A 23906-nucleotide genomic window follows, 5' to 3' on the forward strand; every position below is an offset into this window, starting at 1 on the left:
GGCCAGACCAAATGATTTCGCAGGCCTCATGGCCGGCCGGCCGGACGTTCCCCACCCCTGTCTAGTGGCACGCTCCAGGTCTAGATCATTCGCATACGTAACATGGATGACAAATCGGGAGCAAGCTCTCAAGCGCACCCGGGCATCAATCCGCCTCCCATTGTATCTATATCAGATATAGATTGCTCCGGTACGGACATGGAAGGTTTCTCGAACGACGTGGACCAAAAATATTTTAAACAGTGTACGGAGCCAGAGGACATTACTGGCGAACCCCAAGGTTAACGGGGAATAGCTTCGTCTTCCGGCCAAGTAGCTTTACTCGGCCCTGCTCAATATCATGGAAGTCCTTAATTATTGTGAGCAGAGAGTCAGAGACTCCGAAAGCATGAAGAACAACCCAGAGTCCAGACCTATTGATGGTATCATAGGCATTGACCAGGTCAATAAAGCAGAGATGTAAGTCCTGTCGGAATTCAACACTCCTCTGCTGTAGCAAACGGAAGGAAGATGTGGCATCTGTGGCTGCCCTGGCCTGAAACCACAATGGGGCTCCCCAATCCTCTTCTCAGCATGCCTGGCAAGGTGATGTTGAATAATCCTTGCCAGGACTTTTTCTGGCACTCTAACACAGGCACAGACTCTAACCAAAACTATCGAATAATTACACGGTTAATTTAAAATTGCACTTTCAATTAATGTGCCTATTAATGTCATTATTTCGGCAAAAAATGTTTTTATCTTAAACTAGTGCAATGAAAAAAATACCCTTTATTGTAAAATTAGCAAAATAAAGACGATATAATTCCTGTACTGTTTTAGTTTATCTTTCTGAATACACATTTAATGAAAATGTGTTTTAGTGAATGGTTGTTTTTGAAGGTGATATCGTGTAAATGTTTTCCAAAGCTGCTTATGCAGCCGTCACCATCTCCAGCCGTGATTTCTCCACTTCTGTCCGAAGCCATCACCATCTCTTGCGGATTTGCAATGCAAAAATCTGTCTGGCTACTGCCCACCGGTTGATTTATTCGATCCATCTTCGCAGTGGACGCTCTATTGGTTGTGTTCCCTCCTTTAGCTCCCATTCCCACGTTAGTCACGACCACCGGCCGTCATCTCTTCAAGTTGTGTGTCCTGCCTCACCCCACCTTTCTAAACTAAAATTATGCCTTTAATTTGCATATGATGCCCAATTGACGTGTCCGTCTTCCATTCTCAGTTTAATTCCTAGCATGTGCATCTCTATGCTTCCTTGTGCACTTCTCAACATTGGTTCCATTGTCTTCGTCAATGGCCATGTTTGTGATGCATCTGTTGTTGCAGGTCATATCCACTGATTAAAAAACGTTCTGCTTTAGGAAAATGGCTTTGTTACGTTTCATGATTTAAGTTCAGATTCCAATCAGCACTGTGCTCTGCCCTGATACGCCTCTCTTAATAATTTTCATCCCTCTCCCCCTTCAACAACCGCCCCACGTATAAATGCACTTCTATGTTTTCAAGTTGTGTCCCTGTTCTTTTTGTTCATTTTGTTATTCCCCCGCACCTCCAATAAGCATGGTTGCCTGCGTACGGTGCGAAAGAAGTTCAGCATGCAAACATACGCTGCGTTGAAAACTTACTCTACAGCATATTCACACTGGAGACGCAGGAGGGTGCTGCTATGAGATTGCCACATTTTTGACTGTAGACAAAGCCTGGACAGATTTCTCAGTCAGCACTCAGTCTAGAATTATCAGAACTACACAGTAAACGACACAATGCGGGTGCTATATCTCGTAAGAATGAATACCCACCACCTAAACACAAATGGTAATTCCTGGACAGGTGACAACTCTAGCCATGCCCATGAAAAAATATATAGTGACTAACTTGGAGACGTAACTTCTTCGAGGCAATTCTTTAATTACACACCGAGCATACTGTTACACACTCTCTGCTGTAATACAACGCTCTGTCCCTCGCTTAAACGCAACTCTGCACTCGTGGCTAGCCTACAACACAACGCTCGCCATCTGACACTGATGGCGCTGAACTAAGACAGGCAACTACTGCTAGCAGCACAATTATCAAGTGGATGACGACAGCGGCGAAGGCGACGATCTTCAACAGCAACGACGACGACGACGGCGATCCCACTCCAAACGATGGCCCTCATCCCCTGCTCGGGGTCCCCTTTAATCCTGTTAGCGTGGCCTCGCTCCACTCCGGCCACGCTCCCCTTCTAGAATCTACTAGCAGGCTCTCGACGTGTCCTACCCGAGATCCTTCTCAGGTCTATTACGTGGTCTGCTGTCAATCAGGGCTGCTTCACTCTGCAGATCCCCTTCCCTGCCAGCAGCCAGCGCTATGCTACGTAGTGACCAATTCTATGTGACTACACATACACAACATCCTGACCATCACTCGCCTATGCGGATGATAAAATATCAAGCATTGGAGATTTAATTCTGATCTACTGTTGTTCGTTTTGATTGATTTTGGCACAGTTTAAAATATATATTTTCATATCAGTACCAGCGGGAAGTACCCAGCGTTTCCCGGGGGAAAAATATATTTACAAACTTGTCTTCTCTTAAAAACATAACATACACAAACACTAAGCTATTGTGCCCTTTGTCCATTTGTCCGTCAACAAAATTATAGGAGCGACACTGGAAAAACGGCGTATTCTATTATTTAATTTATTTTCTGTCAACGTGACTTTACCGAAAGAACCAAAGAGTAATTCCTGCAGTCACGAAAACTTTGAATCTAGTTTTAGCGTGTTAATGTTAAATAAACGTGTTGTCTCCTATAGAAGCCTGAGTCTCCATTTGAGCCCACTACAACTGGTGTTGGAAGTGGCCAAACGTTAGTTAATTAACTATAGATTATGGAGACTAGGCGAACAATACGTACCAGGTCTCCAGATGAAGAGGACGACGACCCACCGGCCCCGGAGATGTCGGCGCAATCCCCCAGCCCCCACTGGGGGCCTGGGGTGTCCACCTCCGGTTCCAAACCGCCCTCCAAATTGCCTTACCTACGAGTCCTACTTGGTACAGGCCGGACCCGCTATTGCCCCCTGTTGGGCCCTGACTGCAGCTACATATTTTCCAGTAGTGGTGGCGGCGTATTACGCCTGACAATTACCCACCACATTAAGAAGCACGATGGTAGCTTGCAGTTGTGTGTCGACTTTAGGAAGCTTCATAAGATATCGGTGGCTGACGCGTATCCTCTCCCTCGGATGGACGATTCCCTGGACGCTCTGGCGGGAGCACAGAACTTCTCCACCCTTGATCTCCTGTCCGGATTTTGGCATTTGCCACTAAATGAGGCCTCTAAACCCAAACGGCTTTTCGAACACCTCAAGGCCTGTTTGAATTAAATCAGCTTCCCATGGGACTCCACGCAGCACCGGCTACGTTCCAATGACTGATGGAGCTGGTGCTGGCTGGACTTCAATGGGACTCATGCTTACAATACCTCGACGATGTCATCGTCTTCAGCCGTACGTTCAAAGAACATCTTGATTGGTTACGCGCTGTCTTTCTTAAAATGCGAGCGGCCCATCTCAAATTCAAGCCGCAGAAGTGTTACCCCCTTGAGAAATCCGTGCAGTATCTCGGTCATATTGTCAGTAAATCGGGCATTGCGATAGATCCCGACAAAACCACGTGTGTTCGGACGTGGCCGACCCCCACGTTGATGATGCAGGTGCAGAGTTTTATTGGTTTTGCGTCTTATTATCGCCGGTTTGTCACTGGGTTCGCTACCTTCGCAAAACCTCTCCACGCCTTGACGGTTATGGGTCAGAGGTTTCATTGGGGGGAGGAGGAAGCCGCATTTGTTGCGCTTCGCAATTCCCCTCCGCTACTCTGACTTTGCCATGCCGTGTGTCCTTGATACTGACGCAACCAACACCAGCATTGGCGCGGTTCTGTCCCAGGTTGTCAACGGGGTGGAGTGTGTTGTTGCATACGGCAGCAGAGTGCTGTCGCCAGCCAAACAGCGTTACTGTGTCACGCGCCGGGAACTATTCAGGTCTCCCGCATTAACGAGTTGATTGCTCTGGACATCCCTGGTTCGGTTCCCGTCACCCCTCGTGGGAATAAATATTTGTTGGTTGGCGTCGAATATTTATCGCGCTGGCCGATGGCCTGGCAGCTATGGATGGGAGCCATCCGGTAGTGCCACCTAGGCACATGCCATGGTACAATGGTGAGCACACAGGACTTGTAATCAATACAGAGGTACTATGTACAGGGGCGGCAAGCAGCTAAAAAATGGTGCACGTTTATTATAAATACGACATTCTCAAATGGTTTCGAAATTAAGTGTCTTATCAGCAGAATCGTGCAGAGTTTCTGCCGAACATACACAGCATTAGTTCCTAAAACACTTTGGCAGAGTTGGTGTCACTGCCCTGGAAAGGAACATTAATGGTGATTTTGTGGAAAGTCAGGTGAAATGGGTGGTTGGTCAGACTGACCAGCACCCTGTGCTGTGTGGATCGCTCGTGGTTCTGGCCACCAATCGCCAAGCAAATTTGTTGCAGAGACTTCCACGTGTAGAGTGACTTCAGTTGTGTGCAACCGAGTTGCGCAACTGCTTGCACCGGCTGTGGCCATGTGCGGAAAGCTAACTCGGGTCAAACCTGGGTTTCGAAGCGCGGTGTAGCGTTAACCATGATACTACCGCTCCCCACAATCACACACACGCGAAGATCGACACCAAATACGTGCTCTGTTGCACCGCACAGCAACTCACACGCACACTGCAGTGTCCAATAACAACACAAATGTATTAATCCTGACAACCACCTGCTCTGCCACTCAAAACAATGTCCATCACATGGCCATCAACGCGACACATATAGTTCATCACGGTCACCCGACCAGCAGGAGTCACGTGTGTGAGCAGTCCGTGAATGTCGCCGGGCTATGGTGATGCAGTGGTGTGGGTTGGACAAGGGGCGGATGATGATGTCTATCGTGGAAATCTGTGGAGCGGCACGGAACAAAAGTGGGACGGGTGGCCCAGTGTGGAGCAGGAGCCGCTCGGCTGGGACGAAGGTGGGGAGGAATCCACTGATCCGGTGGAGGCGTGGGGAGGAGGGCGGGACGCCGCGTGAAGCGCGACTCGTGGGAGTGGTGCCAGGCAGAAGGGGCACCTGGGACTCCGTACGCGGGACCCCGGCCGTTGCACCTGGGCTGGGGGGGGATCCACTGCCCTGCAGGTGGAGCGAGGCGGGTGGGAAGGTGCTCTCGGTCTGGGTGGTTGGGACGAATCAATGCGGATGGAGTTGAGGATTCGAGAGGAGGTTTGCGGAGGCGGGGAGGAAGGCGGCTGTTGCGGGACTTGCGGTAACGCTGCCGTGAAGAACAGGGAGCAAAAGACTCGTGTGCCGGGCCCGGTCTGGTATCACGGTGGCGTGGAGGAACCCAGGGCTCTGGTGGAGGTGGAGGCAGGTGGAAAGCAGGGAGCTCCCAATCCTGGGGGTTAGCTTGATTACTCATGGGTGGAGGTGATGGTGCGAGTGGCGGTGGTGGCGATAGTGGCAGTGGAAGCGATGGCAGAAGTGGAGGTTGAGGCAATGGCAGGAGTGAAGGTGGAGTCGATGTCAGCAGTGGGGGTAGAGTTGATATCAGTGGTGGAGGCAATGGCCTGAGTAGAGATGGAGGCGATGGCAGCAGTGGAGTTGAGGATTCGAGAGGAGGTTTGCGGAGGCGGGGAGGAAGGCGGCTGTTGCGGGACTTGCGGTAACGCTGCCGTGAAGAACAGGGAGCAAAAGACTCGTGTGCCGGGCCCGGTCTGGTATCACGGTGGGGTGGAGGAGCCCAGGGCTCTGGTGGAGGTGGAGGCAGGTGGAAAGCAGGGAGCTCCCAATCCTGGGGGTTAGCTTGATTACTCATGGGTGGAGGTGATGGTGCGAGTGGCGGTGGTGGCGATAGTGGCAGTGGAGGCGATGGCAGAAGTGAAGGTTGAGGCAATGGCAGGAGTAAAGGTGGAGTCGATGTCAGCAGTGGGGGTAGAGTTGATATCAGTGGTGGAGGCAATGGCCTGAGTAGAGATGGAGGCGATGGCAGCAGTGGAGCCGATGGCCCGATTGGAGGTGTAGGCGATGGCAGCAGTGGGGGCGATGTCCTGAGTAGAGATGGAGGCGATGGCCTGAGTAGAGGTGGAGGCGATGGCCTGAGTAGAGATGGAGGCGATGGCCTGAGTAGAGGTGGAGGCGATGGCCTGAGTAGAGGTGGAGGCGATGGCCTGAGTAGAGGTGGAGGCGATGGCCCGAGTGGAGGTGGAGGCGATTGCCTGAGTGGAGATGGAGACGATGGCCTGAGTAGAGGTGGAGGCGATGGCCTGAGTAGAGGTAGAGGCGATGGCCTGAGTAGAGGTGGAGGCGATGGCCTGAGTAGAGATGGAGGCGATGGCCTGAGTAGAGGTGGAGGCGATGGCCTGAGTAGAGGTGGAGGCGATGGCCCGAGTGGAGGTGGAGGCGATGGCCTGAGTAGAGGTGGAGGCGATGGCCCGAGTGGAGGTGGAGAAGATGGCCCGAGTGGAGGTGGCGGCGATGGCCCGAGTGGAGGTGGAGGCGATGGAAGCAGTGGAGGTGGAGTTGATATCAGTGGGGGAGGCGATGGCCTGAGTAGAGATGGAGACGATGGCCTGAGTGGAGGTGGAGGCGATGGCCTGAGTAGAGGTGGAGGCGATGGCCTGAGTAGAGGTGGAGGCGATGGCCCGAGTGGAGGTGGAGGCGATGGCCCGAGTGGAGGTGGAGGCGATGGCCCGAGTGGAGGTGGAGGCGATGTAAGCAGTGGAGGTGGAGTTGATATCAGTGGGGGAGGCGATGGCCTGAGTAGAGATGGAGGCGATGGCCTGAGTGGAGGTGGAGGCGATGGCAGCGGGGGAGGCGATGGCAGCGGTGGAGGCGATGACCCGAGTAGAGATGGAGGCAATGGCCCGAGTGGAGGTGGAGGCGATGGCCCCAGTGGGAGCGATGGCCTGAGTGGAGCTGGATTCTTCAGGTGAGGAGCGCAGCTCTGCTTGGTGCCGGGGTTGCTTCCCCTCCCCTGCGCCCGCCGCTTTCGTCTCCGTGCCGCGGCCATATGAGCCCGGGGACTCGGTGCTCGGCCGAGACCTCCACCTTTCTTTCTCTGCAGCGCCCGGGAAATCTTCCTCCTTCCGGTCCTCATCCTCATTCTCATCGCTCTCTGCAAAAGTTACGAAAAACATCAACTGCGTCATTAGCTGAATCTCCCTGCTCCGTGTCTGTGAGTGCGTTGTGACCCTGGGGACAGACTTGCGAGTTTGTTTTTTACGTTTTTGAGCCAGGAGGCCAGGATTGGGAAAAACTTGGGCCACTTTTCATCCAGGCAACTGGAGAGCAGCACAGACTAAGTCTTACTTACCAAACATTTAAACTAACAACAGCATACTCTTTGGTTTCTTTCGGTAAAGTCACGTAGATAGAAAAATAACTAATAAAGTGAAACCTTGGATTGCGAGCATAATTCCTTCTGGAAACGTGCTCTTAATCCAAAGCACTCGTATATCAAAGCGAATTTCCCCCATAAGAAATAATGGAAACTCAGATGATTCGTTCCACAAACCAAAAATACCATATTCATATAAAAAAATTTAATACAAAATACCTTTTTATATTTTTATTATTTAATATAAAGTAATCAAATTTATTAATTACATTTAATCGTGGCTGGTGTGAGGGAGACGAGATAGAGGATGGGTATTGTGTAGGACGACTTTCACTTGCAGTACAGTTACTAAAGAACAGTCACTACACATGGACACAAAATAAAAAAATGCTTTATGCACACACACGTATTCACAACACTACAGTACTGTAGTAAACAGTAAACACGTAGTCACAACACTATAGTACTGTAGTAAACAGTATACACGTGGTCACAACACTATAGTACTATAGTAAACAAGATAAGTTCGCACGGATGTTGACTATACGAGTGAGGCACACCGACTGAGACCGAGCATGGGAGACGATTACCCACAATCCCGCAGTATACACGTGGTCACAACACTATAGTACTGTAGTAAACAATATACACGTGGTCACAACACTATAGTACTATAGTAAACAGTATACACGTGGTCACAACACTATAGTACTGTAGTAAACAGTACACACGTGGTCACAACACTATAGTACTGTAGTAAACAGTATACACGTGGTCACAACACTATAGTACGATAGCAAATACAGTATACACGTGGTCACAACACTACAGTACTATAGTAAACAGTATACACGTGGTCACAACACTGTAGTACTGTGGTAAACAGTACACACGTGGTCACAACACTACAGTACTGTAGTAAACAGTATACACGTGGTCACAACACTATAGTACTGTAGTAAACAGTATACACGTGGTCACACCACTATAGTACTGTAGTAAACAGTATACACGTGGTCACACTATAGTAATATAGTAAAAAGTATACACGTGGTCACAACACTATAGTACTGTAGTATACAGTATACACGTGGTCACAACACTATAGTACTGTAGTAAACAGTATAGACGTGGTCACAACACTATAGTACTGTAGTAAACAGTATACACGTGGTCACACTATAGTAATATAGTAAAAAGTATACACGTGGTCACAACACTATAGTACTGTAGTATACAGTATACACGTGGTCACAACACTATAGTACTGTAGTAAACAGTATACACGTGGTCACAACACTATAGTACTATAGTAAACAGTACACACGTGGTCACAACACTATAGTACTATAGTAAACAGTACACACTAGGTCACAACACTATAGTACTGTAGTAAACAGTATACACGTGGTCACAACACTATAGTACTATAGTAAACCGTATATACGTGGTCACAACACTATAGTACTATAGTAAACAGTATACACGTGGTCACAACACTATAGTACTGTAGTAAACAGTATACACGTGGTCCCAATACTATAGTACTATAGTAAACAGTATACACGTGGTCACAACACTATAGTACTGTAGTAAACAGTATACACGTGGTCACAACACTATAGTGCTATAGTAAACAGTATACACGTGGTCACAACACCATAGTACTATAGTAAACAGTATACACGTGGTCACAACACTACAGTACTGTAGTAAACAATATACACGTGGTCACAACACTATAGTATTATAGAAAACAGTATACACGTGGTCACAACACTATATTACTGTAGTAAACAGTATACACGTGGTCACAACACTATAGTACTATAGTAAACAGTATACACGTGGTCACAACACTATAGTACTGTAGTAAACAGTATAGACGTGGTCACAACACTATAGTACTGTAGTAAACAGTATACACGTGGTCACAACACTATAGTACTGTAGTAAACAGTATACACGTGGTCACACTATAGTACTATAGTAAACAGTATACACGTGGTCACAACATTATAGTACTGTAGTAAACAGTATACACGTGGTCACAACACTATAGTACTGTAGTAAACATTACACACGTGGTCACAACACTATAGTAATGTAGTAAACATTACACACGTGGTCACAACACTACAGTACTGTAGTAAACAGTGTACACGTGGTCACACCACTATAGTACTATAGTAAACAGTACACACGTGGTCACACCACTATAGTACTGTAGTAAACGGTATACATGTGGTCACAACACTATAGTACTATAGTAAACAGTATACACGTGGTCACAACACTATAGTACTATAGTAAACAGTATACACGTGGTCACAACACCATAGTACTATAGTAAACAGTATACAAGTGGTCACAACACTATAGTACTATACTCGTCTTGCAAAACACTCGCAGACCAAGTTACTCGCAATCCAAGGTTTCACTGTAGATCACGACGTTTCGATCGTAACACAAGCAATCGTCTTCAGGTGAAATAATACAGCAGGCGGACTGCTGAGACAGGAAGAAATGTAGCGAGAGAGCTACTGCAACCAAAGGTTACACTATATACGTTTGTGGTGGGATTTGCAAGTAAATGTAAGATCGCAGAGCAAGCATACCCCGGCTAATCCCTCGGCTACTCCGAGGGGGAGTGGGAGCGGAGGGGCTGCCGTAACGGGCGAGATAGTGGGGGTGAAATTTACAGAGGGTACAAGCTGATAGAAAGAAGATCAAACTCAGCAAACTTAGAAATGTAATGCAACTCATTGAGTCGGCCAACACAACAAATAATACTTTGCCTGGTTGATCACCGTCCTTCTCTGCTTGTGTGTCTCCATGTTGTGGGGAGCGGTGGTGCAGCTGTTAGCGCTACGCTGCGCTATGAACCTGGCGACCCGGGTTCGATTCCCGCTCACGGCCAACACCAGTGACGATTATCTGAACCGGTCCCGGGCCTCCCCTAGGTCGACTCAGCCTCAAATGAGTACCTGGTGCGGTGTGTAAACATCGCCACTAGGGAGACAAAGGCGGTCGGGCGTGGTGCTGGCCACCCACCCCCTCGTGTACTGTTCCGGCCTTCACAGGTGCTCGCTAACAGCACTTGCCCCTACAGTCTGTTCAGGCTATACGGGGGATCTTTGTGTCTCCCTGTCTGTGTTTGGTCTCTCTCTCTCAAATTTAGTTTCACCTGATGACGACTGCTTGGGTTGCAATCGAAACGTCGTATTCTATTTTTTTTATTTTTTCTACCTGACTTTACCGAAAGACCATTGAGTAACAACAGTGTTTTTAAGAATCACAGCTAAGAGACAAACAACATTATATTTTCTATTAAACATAACATTTTAATAACATGTAAAAAAATACTTTAAATCTCATCACTGCTCCTCATACTCAATCCGTGATCAGTGCCGGATTATCCTCGGAACAAAATAATCATTAGCTGGGGGCCCCGCACTTTCAAGGGCCCCGTGCTAAATGATCCCACGCTATAAATCCCGGTTCAGTGATTCTGTACTTGCTCTATTACTATAGTAAAATTACAATTACTTTACAATGCAAGTTAAAAACTTCGTGTTTTATAATTGTGTTTTTTTATTTATTCTGGGCACCTTTATAATATAAGCTACAGGACCCGCACGAGCTTAATCCGGCACTGTCCGGGATACTGTTCCAGTGCCCAACCAGGCTGTTGAAGACACCGTGAGTGGAGTTGAGGGGGATCGGTGGAGGTGTGAAGGCGGCGAGTGATGCCGACGGGCTGCGAGGGGGTCATCCGAGAGGGTGCCCAGTGGGGAGATGAAGCAATGAAATCGCTCCACGTGCAGGTGCTGGGTGGATTACTGCACAGCGGCATCGTGGGAGGTGGCGACGGGTCGTGTTGGTCTCTACCCACTAGTGGATTGACCATGGCTGATGGTGGTGATGATGATGGATGTTGCTCACTCACTTGGCGACGTATGAAACGCCAGAGATGCACGGCGATGTGCAGGGTGTTCAGCAGCACGGTGGAGCTGATGGCCTCCTTGCAGCCGCTGTACAGTTGACCCACAGCGTGGAGCAGAGCAGGGAGCGCGCTGTCCACTATGGCCTGGCAGCTGCTGCTCAGCTCACCCATAGCCTGCAGGAGGGCAGGGAGCACGCTGTCCACAATGTCCTCACTGTGGCTACTGAACATCGGTTCCCAGGTGGCGACCCCTGCTGGTGGAGAGACGTTCTTCATGAGTCCGGAGTAGTTGATCGTGGTGGTGGTGGTGGTGTTGGAGCCGTTAATGTCCGAACCCCCACGCCGAGATCCTCCGAGGAGCTCCACCATCGGCTGCGTGAGCAGCAGAACCAAAGTGAGGACAGCCGTGAAGATCGCCATGGTGGTGGTGGTGGCGAAGTTCTCTGAAGAACTCGAAGTGGAGGAGCAGCGTGGGGCGAGGTGGTTGCCTCTCCAGGAGCCGACTCCACTCTGACCTCTGCCGTGACGTCACCGGGCCATGACGTCACCGTGACGTCAGAGGTTTCCACGGCTTTTACGTCATTATAGCATTTGGAACGTGGCTGTGCAATGGAACATCAACACGTGATGCACTACAACACTGTATTGTTTATAGAATTGTAATACAATACTAATTATTCACATCTGAGACACGAGTGACGCTCTAGATTCTGTGCGGATGGAGGAAGCCCCTGGGAGCAGCTGCGTCATTCTGGACGCTTCTATCTGCCCCTGGCATCTGCTCGTAGCTACTGCCAGGGCTATAAAAGCAGCTACTGTAGCTGCACTGGCAGAACATCGGCAGAGGAGGGAGCAACGCTCACAGCTGAAGCGAGCCTCACTGTGAAGCACATCAACAAGCATGGCCCTGAGTGTTTACTTCTCTGCGATGCACGTGATGGAGAGGAGCGTCTGGACAGGCTGGCCGGTCTGGAACCCCCGCGGTGAAAGTCTCTTCCAGCAGCTGCAGCGAGACATGATGAGCGAGATCGAGAGGATGGAGAGAATCTTCCGTGGAGTCGATCAGCTCAGCAGCCACACGCGGGCTCCGGGCAGCCTCGGAGACGCACTGCTGCAGCAGCCGGCCGTGAGCAGTGGGTTCCAGATTGAAGATCCACAGGAGCAGGGAGGCGGGTTTGTCGCGTCCCTGGACGTGCAGGACTTCTCCCCACAGGACCTGGCCGTGAAGGTGTCTGGAGACAAGCTGGTGGTGGCCGGACGGCGCGAGGTGAAGAGCGGAGAAGTCAGCAGCGGCAGCTACAGCCACAGCTGCCAGGAGTTCCACAGGGAGACGCAGCTGCCCAGGGACGTGGACCCGCAGAGCGTGAGCTGCTGCTTGACTGAAGACGGGAAGCTGAAGTTCAAGGCTCAGCGCCGCGCCCTCCCTGCAGCGGCCGAGAGGGTGGTGGTCATTGAGCAGCCAACAACAACGACTCCTGGCACGGCCTCTCAGTCCACTGGCACCACTCACGCGTAGAGTGGCGCCTGGAGCATCCATTCCAGCAGCCTACTTTATTGATGTTTTAATTGCGTGTATATTTTGTTAAATCAGTTTCTTCTATTCACGATATGTTTAGTAATATTTACGTGTTTAAGCGTTCACATTCACCTTCATTGGATTAAGTGTATCGCTGTAAAGGATTGTCAAATCGTATCGCTTCGTTTAATTTGCCATTACACGTTCATATATTGCAATAAGATAATGATAAATGTTATCTTCAATTATTTTTCATCATTACAAATGACTATTTTGCACAGTCTAATTTTCGAACTACTATAATACTATACTATTTGTGTGAATGGTAAATGATGTTTGTTTTTTGTAATAAAATGCCTTTCAATTTCCTGCAACAGTTGCAACTGTTCTTTTTTCTACATTGTGTTTGTTTCATCGTTACTGTGGATCAGAGTTCTGGACACAGAATTCCCCAAAACTAAGACAACCGTTAACGCGGCCTCATTGCTCCCTGTCCGTGACAACTCCCAAGGTACCAGGCTCACGCCGTCGGCCCTGCCGAGTCACTCCGCACTCAGAATTTGGGATTGGCTTGCAACTGTCTATGATCAATCTTACCACTTCACATTTCACTTGTATTATCCTTCAATTAGTAGTTAATCCTTCGCTAAGGAATTTGTCCTCAAATCGTGGGGACAAGCCTACCACGGAAAAATTAGTTGCCGTTTAATGTTTGCGACACAGAGAATGCAAATAGTTACATGACAACATCGCTGCTGTAGCAGTGTAAGTCACGCTGCTATTAAAATATTCTATGTCTCGAGTTTCCTGGCTGGCTGCTGGCTGTGCTTCTCTCCACCCCAACAATAACTCCGTTGTTAGTGGGTGCAGGAGACAATAGGGACACCAACAAGGTGGGAATTACCAGAACAGTATTTGAAGACTGACACGGTTAATTTAAAAATGCACTTTCAATGTATGCGCCAATTAACGTCATTCTTTTTGAAAAAATAACTTGTTTTAACCTAGAGATTTAGAAACTAAACCTTAGGACATTAAACTAGTACAATTAAAATGTACGATTAATTGTAAAGTTAGCAAAATAAATAAATGATCTAAATCATATACTATATTCTTGGTTCTTTCGGTAAAGTCACGTAGAAGGGAAACAATAAAATAATAAAGATATAAAACAATAAAATTCTCACATGTCAAAATTCATATACTGTTGATTTATTCTCTCCATCTCTGCAGTTGACACTGCCGGTTGTGTTCCCTCCTTAGCTCCCATTCCCACGTTAGTCTCGACCACCGGCCTTCATCACTTCAAGTTGTGTGTCCTGCCTCACCCCACCTTTCTAAACTAAAATTACGTCCTTAATTTGCATATGATGTCCAATTGACGTGTCCGTCTTCCAGTATCAGTGTAATTCTTAGGATGTGCATCATCTCTACGCTTCCTTGTGCATTTCTAAACATTGATTCTATTTTCCGTTTGTGATGCATCTGTTTGAAAAAAAAACGTTCTGCCTAAGGCATATGGCTCAGTTACGTTTCATTTCGATTTAAAGCTTTCGTGACTGCAAGGATTAATATTCTTTGGTTCTTTCGGTAAAGTCACGTAGAATGAGAATAAAATAATAAATTGATAAAATAAAATAACACAATAAAATTCTCACGACGTTTCGGCCACAACACAAGCGGCCTTCATCAGGTGACGGGACGAGACTGTCTGGAGGACAGCGCTGGAGCGAAAAAGCCACGCTCATATCGCGACCTTTAAGCTGTGTGAGAAGAAACAGAGCGCCTTGACAAAGGAATTAGCATAGAATTTAGCATTGAAACAGCTGAGTGATTAGCGTTTCATTATTAACGTTTCATTATTAAGTCAAGATAACAATAAGCACTTTGCTCTGCCCTGATATGTCTCGTTAATCATTTTCATCCCTCTTCCCCTTCAACAACTGCCCTACGTGTAGATGCACTTCTGTGTTTTCAAGGCTGTGTCCCTGTTCTTTTTGCGTTCAGTTTGTTATTCCCCCGCACCTCCATTAAAGCATGGTTGGCTGCGTACGGTGCGAAAGAAGTTCACCCTGCAAACATACGCTGCGTTGAAAAATGATTCTACTGACTGCAGACCAATCCTGGACAGATTTCTCAATACGAGTGCAATATCGAGGGTACAGATCAATACCACCTGAACACAGATGCTAATTCCCGGACGGGTGGCAACTCTAGCCATGCCCATGAAAACATACAAAACATCTTGACCATGAATCGCCTATGCGGCAGATTAAATGTCAAGCATTTAACATTGAATTCCGATCTACTTTTGTTCGTTTTGATTTATTTTGGCGCAGTTTCAAGTAAGTATTTTTGATATAATTATTGTATTGTCATTTTCTGTATAATTATGATAATAGACCAAGCACTGAGACATTGCCCAGGGTTGGTCTACAATCGAAAAGGTGGCAACCCCATAGCACACCCTAACGTGTTCCAGTGTTAACACATCGTATGTTTGTATCTTGAACTTCTTTCGCACCGTACGTAGCCCACCGTGCTAATCGGAGGTATGAGGTGAGCGGGAATCGAACTCGTGTAGTCGGGGTTCGTATCGCAGTGCGCTAAACGCTGCGCCACCGCTCCCCCCACCACACACGCGCACAGCAGCTCCAGAGAGCAACTTTTGGGTCAGAGGTAGCCGCATTGCACTGGGGCCGTCCATAAATGACGTCACGCACCTAGGGGGGGGGGGAGGTCAGACATTTGTGACGATGTGTGACGAGGGGGGGGGGTTTGAGAAATGTGACGTCCCTCAAAATGCGCAACTTTAATTAAATATAGACAACACGTTCTACATAATTAAATATGCTTTTTAACAAATCTTTTCTCCTACAACATCAGAGTGCAGCGCCACATTAAATACGCACTACAATGACGATAGTTTAAAGCGATATGAAACATGTTTTATATTTTTGGGGAGGGGCGGGGCACAGCTTTGTGACGTCATATTTAAGGGGGGGGGTCTGACTTTTTGTGACGCCGTGTGACGATGGAGGGGGGGTCAAAAATCGTCCAAAATCGCGTGACGTCATTTATGGACGCCTCCACAGCGTGAAATAGCGCAACAAACCGAACCCGCGTACAGCGAGGGAAGCCCTGGCTGGTTTATCATTAATTAATCTCCAGTTAAGTCACAAACGAATCTCTTAGAGCCGAAGGCGCGATCCAGTATCACGTTGGCATGCCGTGTCAACCCGTACGGGGTTACCCCGTATTCGTGTACAGGGAGATTGAGTTTTCAGGTTCATACGGCTTACTACAGCCGTTTCAAAACGGGCAAAACAATGTTTTGTTTGATGGGACTTTGTAGGATGAACGTTGAGATTTGTAAGGGGCACGGGGTGACCAATAAGGTCTGAATTGGTCTGTAATAAGAGAGGCAATGGTTAGGGGGTGACAGGTGTGCGTTGGCACTGCGTGCCACGTCGCGTTGTCATACAGCTGACACTCCGATGAGCAATGATTCGGCGACGCACGGTGCCAATGGGACCGTCCATAAATGACGTCACGCGATTTCTGACTATTTTTGACCCCCCCCCCCCATCGTCACGCGGCGTCACAAAAAGTCAGACCCCCCATCAAATGTGACTTCACAAAGTTCTGCCCACCCCCTAAAAAAATAAAACATCCTTCAAATCGCTTTAAACTATTGTCATTGTAGTGCGTATTTAACGTGGCGCTGCACTCTGATGTTGTAGGAGAAAACATTTATTAAAAAGTCTATTTAATTAAGTAGAACGTGTTGTTTATATTCATTTAAAATTGCGCATTATGATGTGACGTCACATTTCTCAAACCCCCCCCCCCCTCGTCACACATCGTCACAAATGTCTGAACCCTCCCCCCCCAGGTGCGTGACGTCATTTATGAACGGCCCCAAAAAGTTCAACATTCGTGCGTATCCGCCGTGATGTGGGGCGAAGTTTAAATCTAATCTTATTATCCGCGATGCCTGCAGGATTAGCTTTTTTTATTCTTCGTCTTCCAAAGCAGATAATTAATGAGAATATTGATGGAATTTCCCCCAGTGCATGTTGGCTGGGGAAGGGCTGTTTAAGACCCGCGGTGAACCCGCTCATCTCCACGTATCGGCATGAAATGAAAAATCGCGGATTTTAGGAAGCGCGTTCGTTTCAAGTGGATGCTTGTTGTCAACACCGCCACATTGACAGCACTCGCAACCATCCCATACTCAATTGAAAACTCTTCTTAAGTAATTGCTTATTGTGTTTAGTTTCTTGTCCTTACCTCATACCTCCGATTAGCACGGTGGGCTACGTACGGTGCGAAAGAAGTTCAAGATACAAATATACGATGTGTTAACACTGGAACACGTTAGGGTGTGCTATGGGGTTGCCACCTTTTCGATTGTAGACCATTCCTGGGCAATGTCTCAGTGCGTGGTCTATTATCATAATTATACAGTAAATGACAATACAATAATTTTATCAAACATACTTACTTGAAACTGCGCCAAAATAAATCAAAACGAACAAAAGTAGATCGGAATTCAATGTTAAATGCTTGACATTTAATCTGCCGCATAGGCGATTCATGGTCAAGATGTTGTGTATGTTTGCATGGGCATGGCTAGAGTTGCCACCCGTCCGGGAATTAGCATCTGTGTTCAGGTGGCATTGATCTGTACCCTCGATATTGCACTCGTATTGAGAAATCTGTCCAGGATTGGTCTGCAGTCAGTAGAATAATTTTTCAACGCAGCGTATGTTTGCATGGTGAACTTCTTTCGCACCGTACGCAGCCAACCATGCTTTAATTGGAGGTGCGGGGGAATGACAAACTGAACGCAAAAAGAACAGGGACACAGCCTTGAAAACACATAAGTGCATTGACACGTAGGGCGGTTGTTGAATGGGAAGAGGAATGAAATGATTTAGAGAGGCGTATCAGGGCAGAGCAAAGTGCTTATAATGTTAATGCTCACCCCGAGCCCTCAATACTCTGATAGTGCGCTGTTTTTGAGTTGTACGCCTTTTGGCGTCTTCTGGTCCAACACCAATGGAGACTAAGCTCTAAAAAAAGCTGTTTCGGGTGTGGACCAATCAAATTCAAGGACAGTACATATTATTATCAGAGTTGCCTTTTTTGTTTGCATTTTGACTGCTTGTGTTGTGGTCATTGCAAACATGATGCCTTGAATAAAGGTGCCAGTTTTTGTGCCAGTTAAAAAGGGTAAAACCTATTCCTATATCTTCTTTCTGGCAAAGGAGGTCTCATAATGTTAATGCTCACCCCGAGCCCTCAATACTCTGATAGTGCGCTGTTTTTGAGTTGTACTCCTTTTGGCGTCTTCTGGTCCAACACCAATGGAGACTAGGATCTAAGAAAAGCTGTTTCGGGTGTGGACCAATCAAATTCAAGGACAGTGCATATTATTATCAGAGTTGTCTTTTTTGTTTGCATTTTGACTGCTTGTGTTGTGGTCATTGCAAACATGATGCCTTGAATAAAGGTGTCAGTTTTTGTGCCAGTTAAAAGGGTAAAACCTCTTCCTATATCTTGTTTCTGGCAAAGGAGGTCTCATAATGTTAATACTCACCCCGAGCCCTCAATACTCTGATCGTGCGCTGTTTTTGAGTTGTACGCAGTGGTTCTTAACCTGAGTTCGATCGAACCCCAGGGGTTCGGTGAGTCGATCTCAGGGGTTCGGCAGAGCCCCCGCCACGGAGGTCCGGACACACTTGAATTATTGTGTAAATTTGTGATGACACACACGGCCCGCTTGGCCATCACTGGCTGCAGATGATCATGCTACACTGCTTGGCCAATCAGCGCTGCGGGGAATTTAGTGCGTACTCAGTACTCAACGTGTGACTGTTGTTGTCGTACGTCGTGTGATTTCTTTAATATTTTATCTATACTAACTATGTCGGGCAAAAGAAGAAAGTGGTCGGACAAATATGTACAACATGGATTCTCATGTATCACGGAACGTGATGGGAGTGAGCGTCCTATCTGCATGATTTGCAACGCCAAGTTGAGCAACTCTAGTCTTGCACCGGCAAAACTAAAGGAACACTTCTTGAAGCTGCATGGAGACGGGGAATACAAGAACACAACACTTGCTGAATTCAGGGTGAAGAGAGCCAGATTCGATGAAAGGGCCACTCTGCCTGCTCTTGGATTTGTACCTGTTAACAAACCGATCCTGACAGCATCGTACGAAGTTGCTTACCTGATCGCAAAGCAGGGCAAGCCACACACCATTGGTGAAACACTTGTGAAACCAGCTGCATTAAAGATGGCGAATCTGATACTCGGAACAGCGGCCGAAGGTAAATTATCCCAAATTCCCCTTTCAAATGACACCGTCAGTGACAGAATAGAAGAGATGAGTAAAGACATCTTGGCTCAAGTAGTCGCGGATCTGATTTCAAGCCCGGCAAAATTCAGCCTTCAACTCGACGAAACCACAGACGTTTCTGATCTAAGCCAGCTTGCTGTTTTTGTACGCTATGTGAAAGACGACATGATAAAAGAAGAGTTTTTATTTTGTAAGCCTCTTACAACAACAACGAAGGCAGCCGATGTGAAGAAGCTTGTGGATGACTTCTTCAGAGACAACAATCTTTCATGGGATATGGTTTCTGCAGTTTCTACGGACGGAGCTCCAGTCATGCTCGGAAGAAAGTCTGGTTTTGGTGCGCTAGTAAAGGCCGATGCACCACACATCATTGTGACGCATTGTATTCTGCACAGGCATGCGTTGGCAACAAAAACCTTACCTCCAAAAATGGCAGAAGTATTAAAAACTGTGGTGGAATGTGTGAACTATGTGCGAAAAAGTGCTCTGAGGCACCGCATCTTCAGTGAGCTGTGTAAAGAAATGGGCTCTGAATTTGAGGTACTTCTGCTCCATTCTAATATTCGGTGGTTATCCCGGGGACAGGTGCTGAATCGTGTTTTTGCCATGCGTGTGGAATTAGCCCTGTTTTTGCAAGAGCACCAACACTGCCATGCAGATTGCTTCAAAAATCCTGAGTTCATTCTTATTTTAGCGTACATGGCTGATATATTCGCAGCTCTCAATCATCTCAATCAGCAGATACAGGGTGGTGGAGTCAATATCATGGAAGCGGAAGAACACCTGAAGGCTTTTCAAAAAAAGCTACCGTTATGGAAACGACGAACAGAGAACAATAACTTCGCAAACTTCCCGCTTCTGGACGACTGTGCAAGTAAGATCGAAGATGTGTCTGGAATCGGAGATATTTCTGTATCCACGGAACTGAAGCAAACAATTGCCACGCACTTAGATGAGCTTGCAAAGTCTCTCGACGGATATTTCCCTACAAGAGAGTCATATCCAGCATGGGTGAGACAGCCGTTCACGTTTGCTGTTGAAACAGCAGATGTCAATGATGAATTCCTCGACGAAATAATTGAAATTCAGCAGAGCCAGGTTCAACAGCAACTCTTCAGAACAACAACGCTCTCAACGTTTTGGTGTCGACAAATGAACAAGTATCCAGTTATTGCTAAGAAAGCCCTGGATTTTTTTATACCATTTGTTACAATATATCTTTGTGAGCAATCCTTTTCGAGGATGCTGGACATAAAAACGAAGAAAAGGAACAGACTTTGCTGTGAAAATGACATGAGAGTGGCACTTGCCAAGGTGAAGCCACGCATATCTGAACTGATCTCTCAAAGGCAACAGCAGAAGTCACATTGATTTCCAGGTATGTAATTTGTTGTGAGTTTATACATTGTGTTGGTTTTATTCTTTGAACAAGGTAATGTTCATGCACGGCTCATTTTGTGTACCAGTAAAAAACATATCTATGTCTTGAATTTGAAAAAAATCACATTTTATTTTTCACTAAAGAGGGGTTCGGTGAATGCGCATATGAAACTGGTGGGGTTCGGTACCTCCAACAAGGTTAAGAACCACTGCACTAGAGTGAGAAAACGAATCTCTTGCGACGTCTGCAGGAAAACATTCCAACTGGCATGGTGCCTAGAGTCCCACATGAGAATGCACAAGACCGGTGGTCAAAGCTGCAACATCTGCGATAAAAGCTTTGATCGGCCCTACAAACTCAGAAGGCATATGGAGTAACCCACGGAAAGAACTCAAGGGGCGCACGTGGCATGGTGAATGACGGCAATTTTGCCAATGCGGTGTTGAAGGTGTGTCAGACATACTCGGCCGCGAGTCATGGTGCTGGAAGAATTGCCTTTGCCATGGATGGCACCAGCAGCTCCAGCAGCAGCTTGTCGAGTCCTGGTGGTGAGGAGGCAGAGTTGCAGACAATGCCACCTTCTGCAAAGGGCGCACCTGCGTGCAACGAAGTTATTGCTATCACAGCGACCGCGCATGGAACGAAGGCGCCTGCTGGGAAACGCCACGCCTGACCAGCGCCCGTCTCGACTCCACCTCACTCCCATAGTCACTAGAGTGAGGAAACAAATGTCTTGCCAAGTCTGTGGGAAAGCATTCCAACTGCCATCATGCCTAGAGTCCCACATGAGAACGGACAAAGAGACCCCTGACCAATGGCATCTGCGGTCGAAACTTTGATCAGCCAGGCAAATTCAGAAGGCATATGGAAACCTACGAAAAGGACTATTGGATATTTCTTTGCTGTTCTATTACTGAAGTTATCAACAGAAGATGTGTACCAGATTAATTGCACTTGTGGCAAATGCTATGTTGGGCAAACAGGATGAATGATCAGCACGAGACTAAAAGAACACCACAGAAATATGAAATGCTCACAAATACAACTGTCAGCAGTAGCAGAACACGCGTGCCCACAAGGACACTCAATTGATTTTGATAATGTTGAAGTTCTGTGCAAAACTTGTTACTACTAGCCAAGACTAATTACATAATCTATCGAAATTTAAATAAATAAAAATAATTGTAATCGTTTGGATAGCTACCGACTTAGTGCTGCATGGAAGAGAATAATCAAATTACCGTTTGTACGGCTATTTTAGTACACACAATGGACACTAAGTACAAGATCAATGGGCTAGCATAATGTGCATGTATAATGTACGTTGATTCATTAATCCCCCCCCCCACTTTGCGCTCAAAGAGCGCACAAGTGTTGCCATCACATCTACGCCTCTATACAAGGAATTAAACAGGTGGACTTCTCCCAAATCTTGCTGTTGCCTGATGAAGCTAGTTGTAATTACTGAAACGTCGTACTCCGATGGTAAATGTTGTGGCTTGGCTCTCCAACACACCACACACCGGTGTGCTGTACTAGTGATGAATTGGCATGTTCTGTTTACGTGACAACCCTTACTAGTTGGCTGTCGGGTGGTGGCGGGTTTAACGGCACATTTATATAGTAATAGGTTTTTACCCTTTTATCTGGCACCAAAACTGACACCTGTATGTAGACATGATCCCTTGTATAAATGTGTCAGTTTAGGTGCCAGATAAAAGGGTAAAAACATATTACTATATCTTGCTACTGGCAAAGGAGGTCTCATAATGAAAATTCATACCCCGAGCTCTCAATACTCTGATAGTGCGCTGTTTTTGAGTTGTATGCCTTTTGGCGTCATCTGGTCCAACACCAGTGGAGACTAGGCTCTAAGAAAAGCTGTCTCGGGTGTGGACCAATCAACTTCAAGGACAGTGTATATCATTATCAGAGTTGTCTCTTTTTGTTTGCATTTTGAATGCTTGTGTTGTGGTTATTGCAAACATGATCTCTTGTATAACGGTGTCAGTTTTGGTGCCAGATAAAAGGGTAAAAACCTATTACTATATCTTGCGACTGGCAAAGGAGGTCTCATAATGACACATTTATATATTTACGCGATCCAACCCATAAAACCTGTATTATGGATATTTGTCGCAAAAGCCTACGTGTTAAACTGCCATGTATTTTTACGTCTATTGCTGTATTTTCTTACGTGCAATATATTTAATAAACCATCTTAATTTATTCATATTTTTGTTCGTAGTTATATCATTGTTGCGCGTGCGGTGTGGTCAGTGGATATTGTTCAGTGGATCAAACCGAGACAAATATTTTTGCAGCAGCTGTGGCTGCACATTGCAACAGCGCATTCCGAATGGTGTAGAACGCATCGCCCATAATCTGTATCTGTGTGCAAACACCAGGTATGGTTGGTAAGAAACACGTTTGGTTTTAAATGAATAGAACTCGAGCTTCAGCCATATTGTTCATTATAGACCCCACTTTGTAAGAATTAATCACGCAAACCTTGCGCCTGATTCATTTGAGTCGCTGTGCTCATGAGCAACAGGGCATTTGTGGCAAGGTGTTAATGTACCACAGATTAGCACGGTTGGCTACGTACACTGCGAAAGAAGTTCAACACATTATTTGGGTCTTTCCGTAAAGTCACGTAGATAGAACAATAAAATAATAAAAATAAAGTGAATAAAAAAGTAAAATATATCACGACGTTTCGATCGCAACACAAGCAATCGTCATCAGGAGAAAAATGATAACGATTGCTTGTGTTGTGATCAAAACGTCGTGATATTTTTATTATTATTTTGTATTCACTTTATTTTTATTATTTTATTGTTCTATCTACGTGACTTTACCGAAAGACCCAAAAAATATTAATTCCTGCAGTCACGAAAGCTTTAAGTCAAGATTCAAGCACAACACACTTTCATACATTGTGGAAAGCGAGTATCCTTGCACGTACAATGCACTGGACCGCATGTTCGTGTTAAGTGAGTCGGGGGCTTTGTCACTGCCTACCCCATGATATAAATAATCTCAGGGAATTCAATTGCAAGTGTGCAATCTCCCTTCCGGTGGACATCGAGGATGAGTCATACCCTGGCTTGCCAGGAGGCAGTGGATCACAACTGTGGAATCCTTTCCATCTGCACGGGATAGAACGTTGCCCCCTTGCTCACATTTGTTCGTTTTCTGCGAGTGTACTGGTTTCCCCCCACATGTAAACACTCAGTAAGTGGCTGCAAATATCGGAATGTTAAGAG

The 23906-nt window shown here is 46.6% G+C and overlaps 1 protein-coding gene across 1 annotated transcript; it reads right to left on the reverse strand.

Annotated features, from left to right (window-relative positions):
• Nucleotides 1–4773: 4773 nt before the first annotated feature.
• Nucleotides 4774–13024, reverse strand: LOC142924248 (uncharacterized). Its single transcript, XM_076066234.1, has 3 exons — nucleotides 13019–13024; nucleotides 11374–11524; nucleotides 4774–7202 (listed from the first exon to the last, which is right to left on the reverse strand). The coding sequence occupies exons 1-3, from the start codon at nucleotides 13022–13024 to the stop codon at nucleotides 5896–5898; spliced, it is 1464 nt and encodes a 487-aa protein (XP_075922349.1). The 3' UTR covers nucleotides 4774–5895.
• Between the last annotated feature and the right edge of the window lie 10882 nt (nucleotides 13025–23906).

Source organism: Petromyzon marinus, chromosome 11 (genome assembly GCF_048934315.1).
Source record: "Petromyzon marinus isolate PM22_M1 ecotype Great Lakes invasive population chromosome 11, UKy_Petmar_22M1.pri1.0, whole genome shotgun sequence".
Lineage (NCBI taxonomy): Eukaryota > Metazoa > Chordata > Hyperoartia > Petromyzontiformes > Petromyzontidae > Petromyzon > Petromyzon marinus.

Excerpts from the sequence above, each read along its gene's own strand:
- LOC142924248 (XM_076066234.1), bottom strand. Across the intron at positions 7,203-11,373 it reads GGCGTTTCATACGTCGCCAA|AGAGCGATGAGAATGAGGAT; the intron begins GTGAGTGAGCAA and ends TAACTTTTGCAG.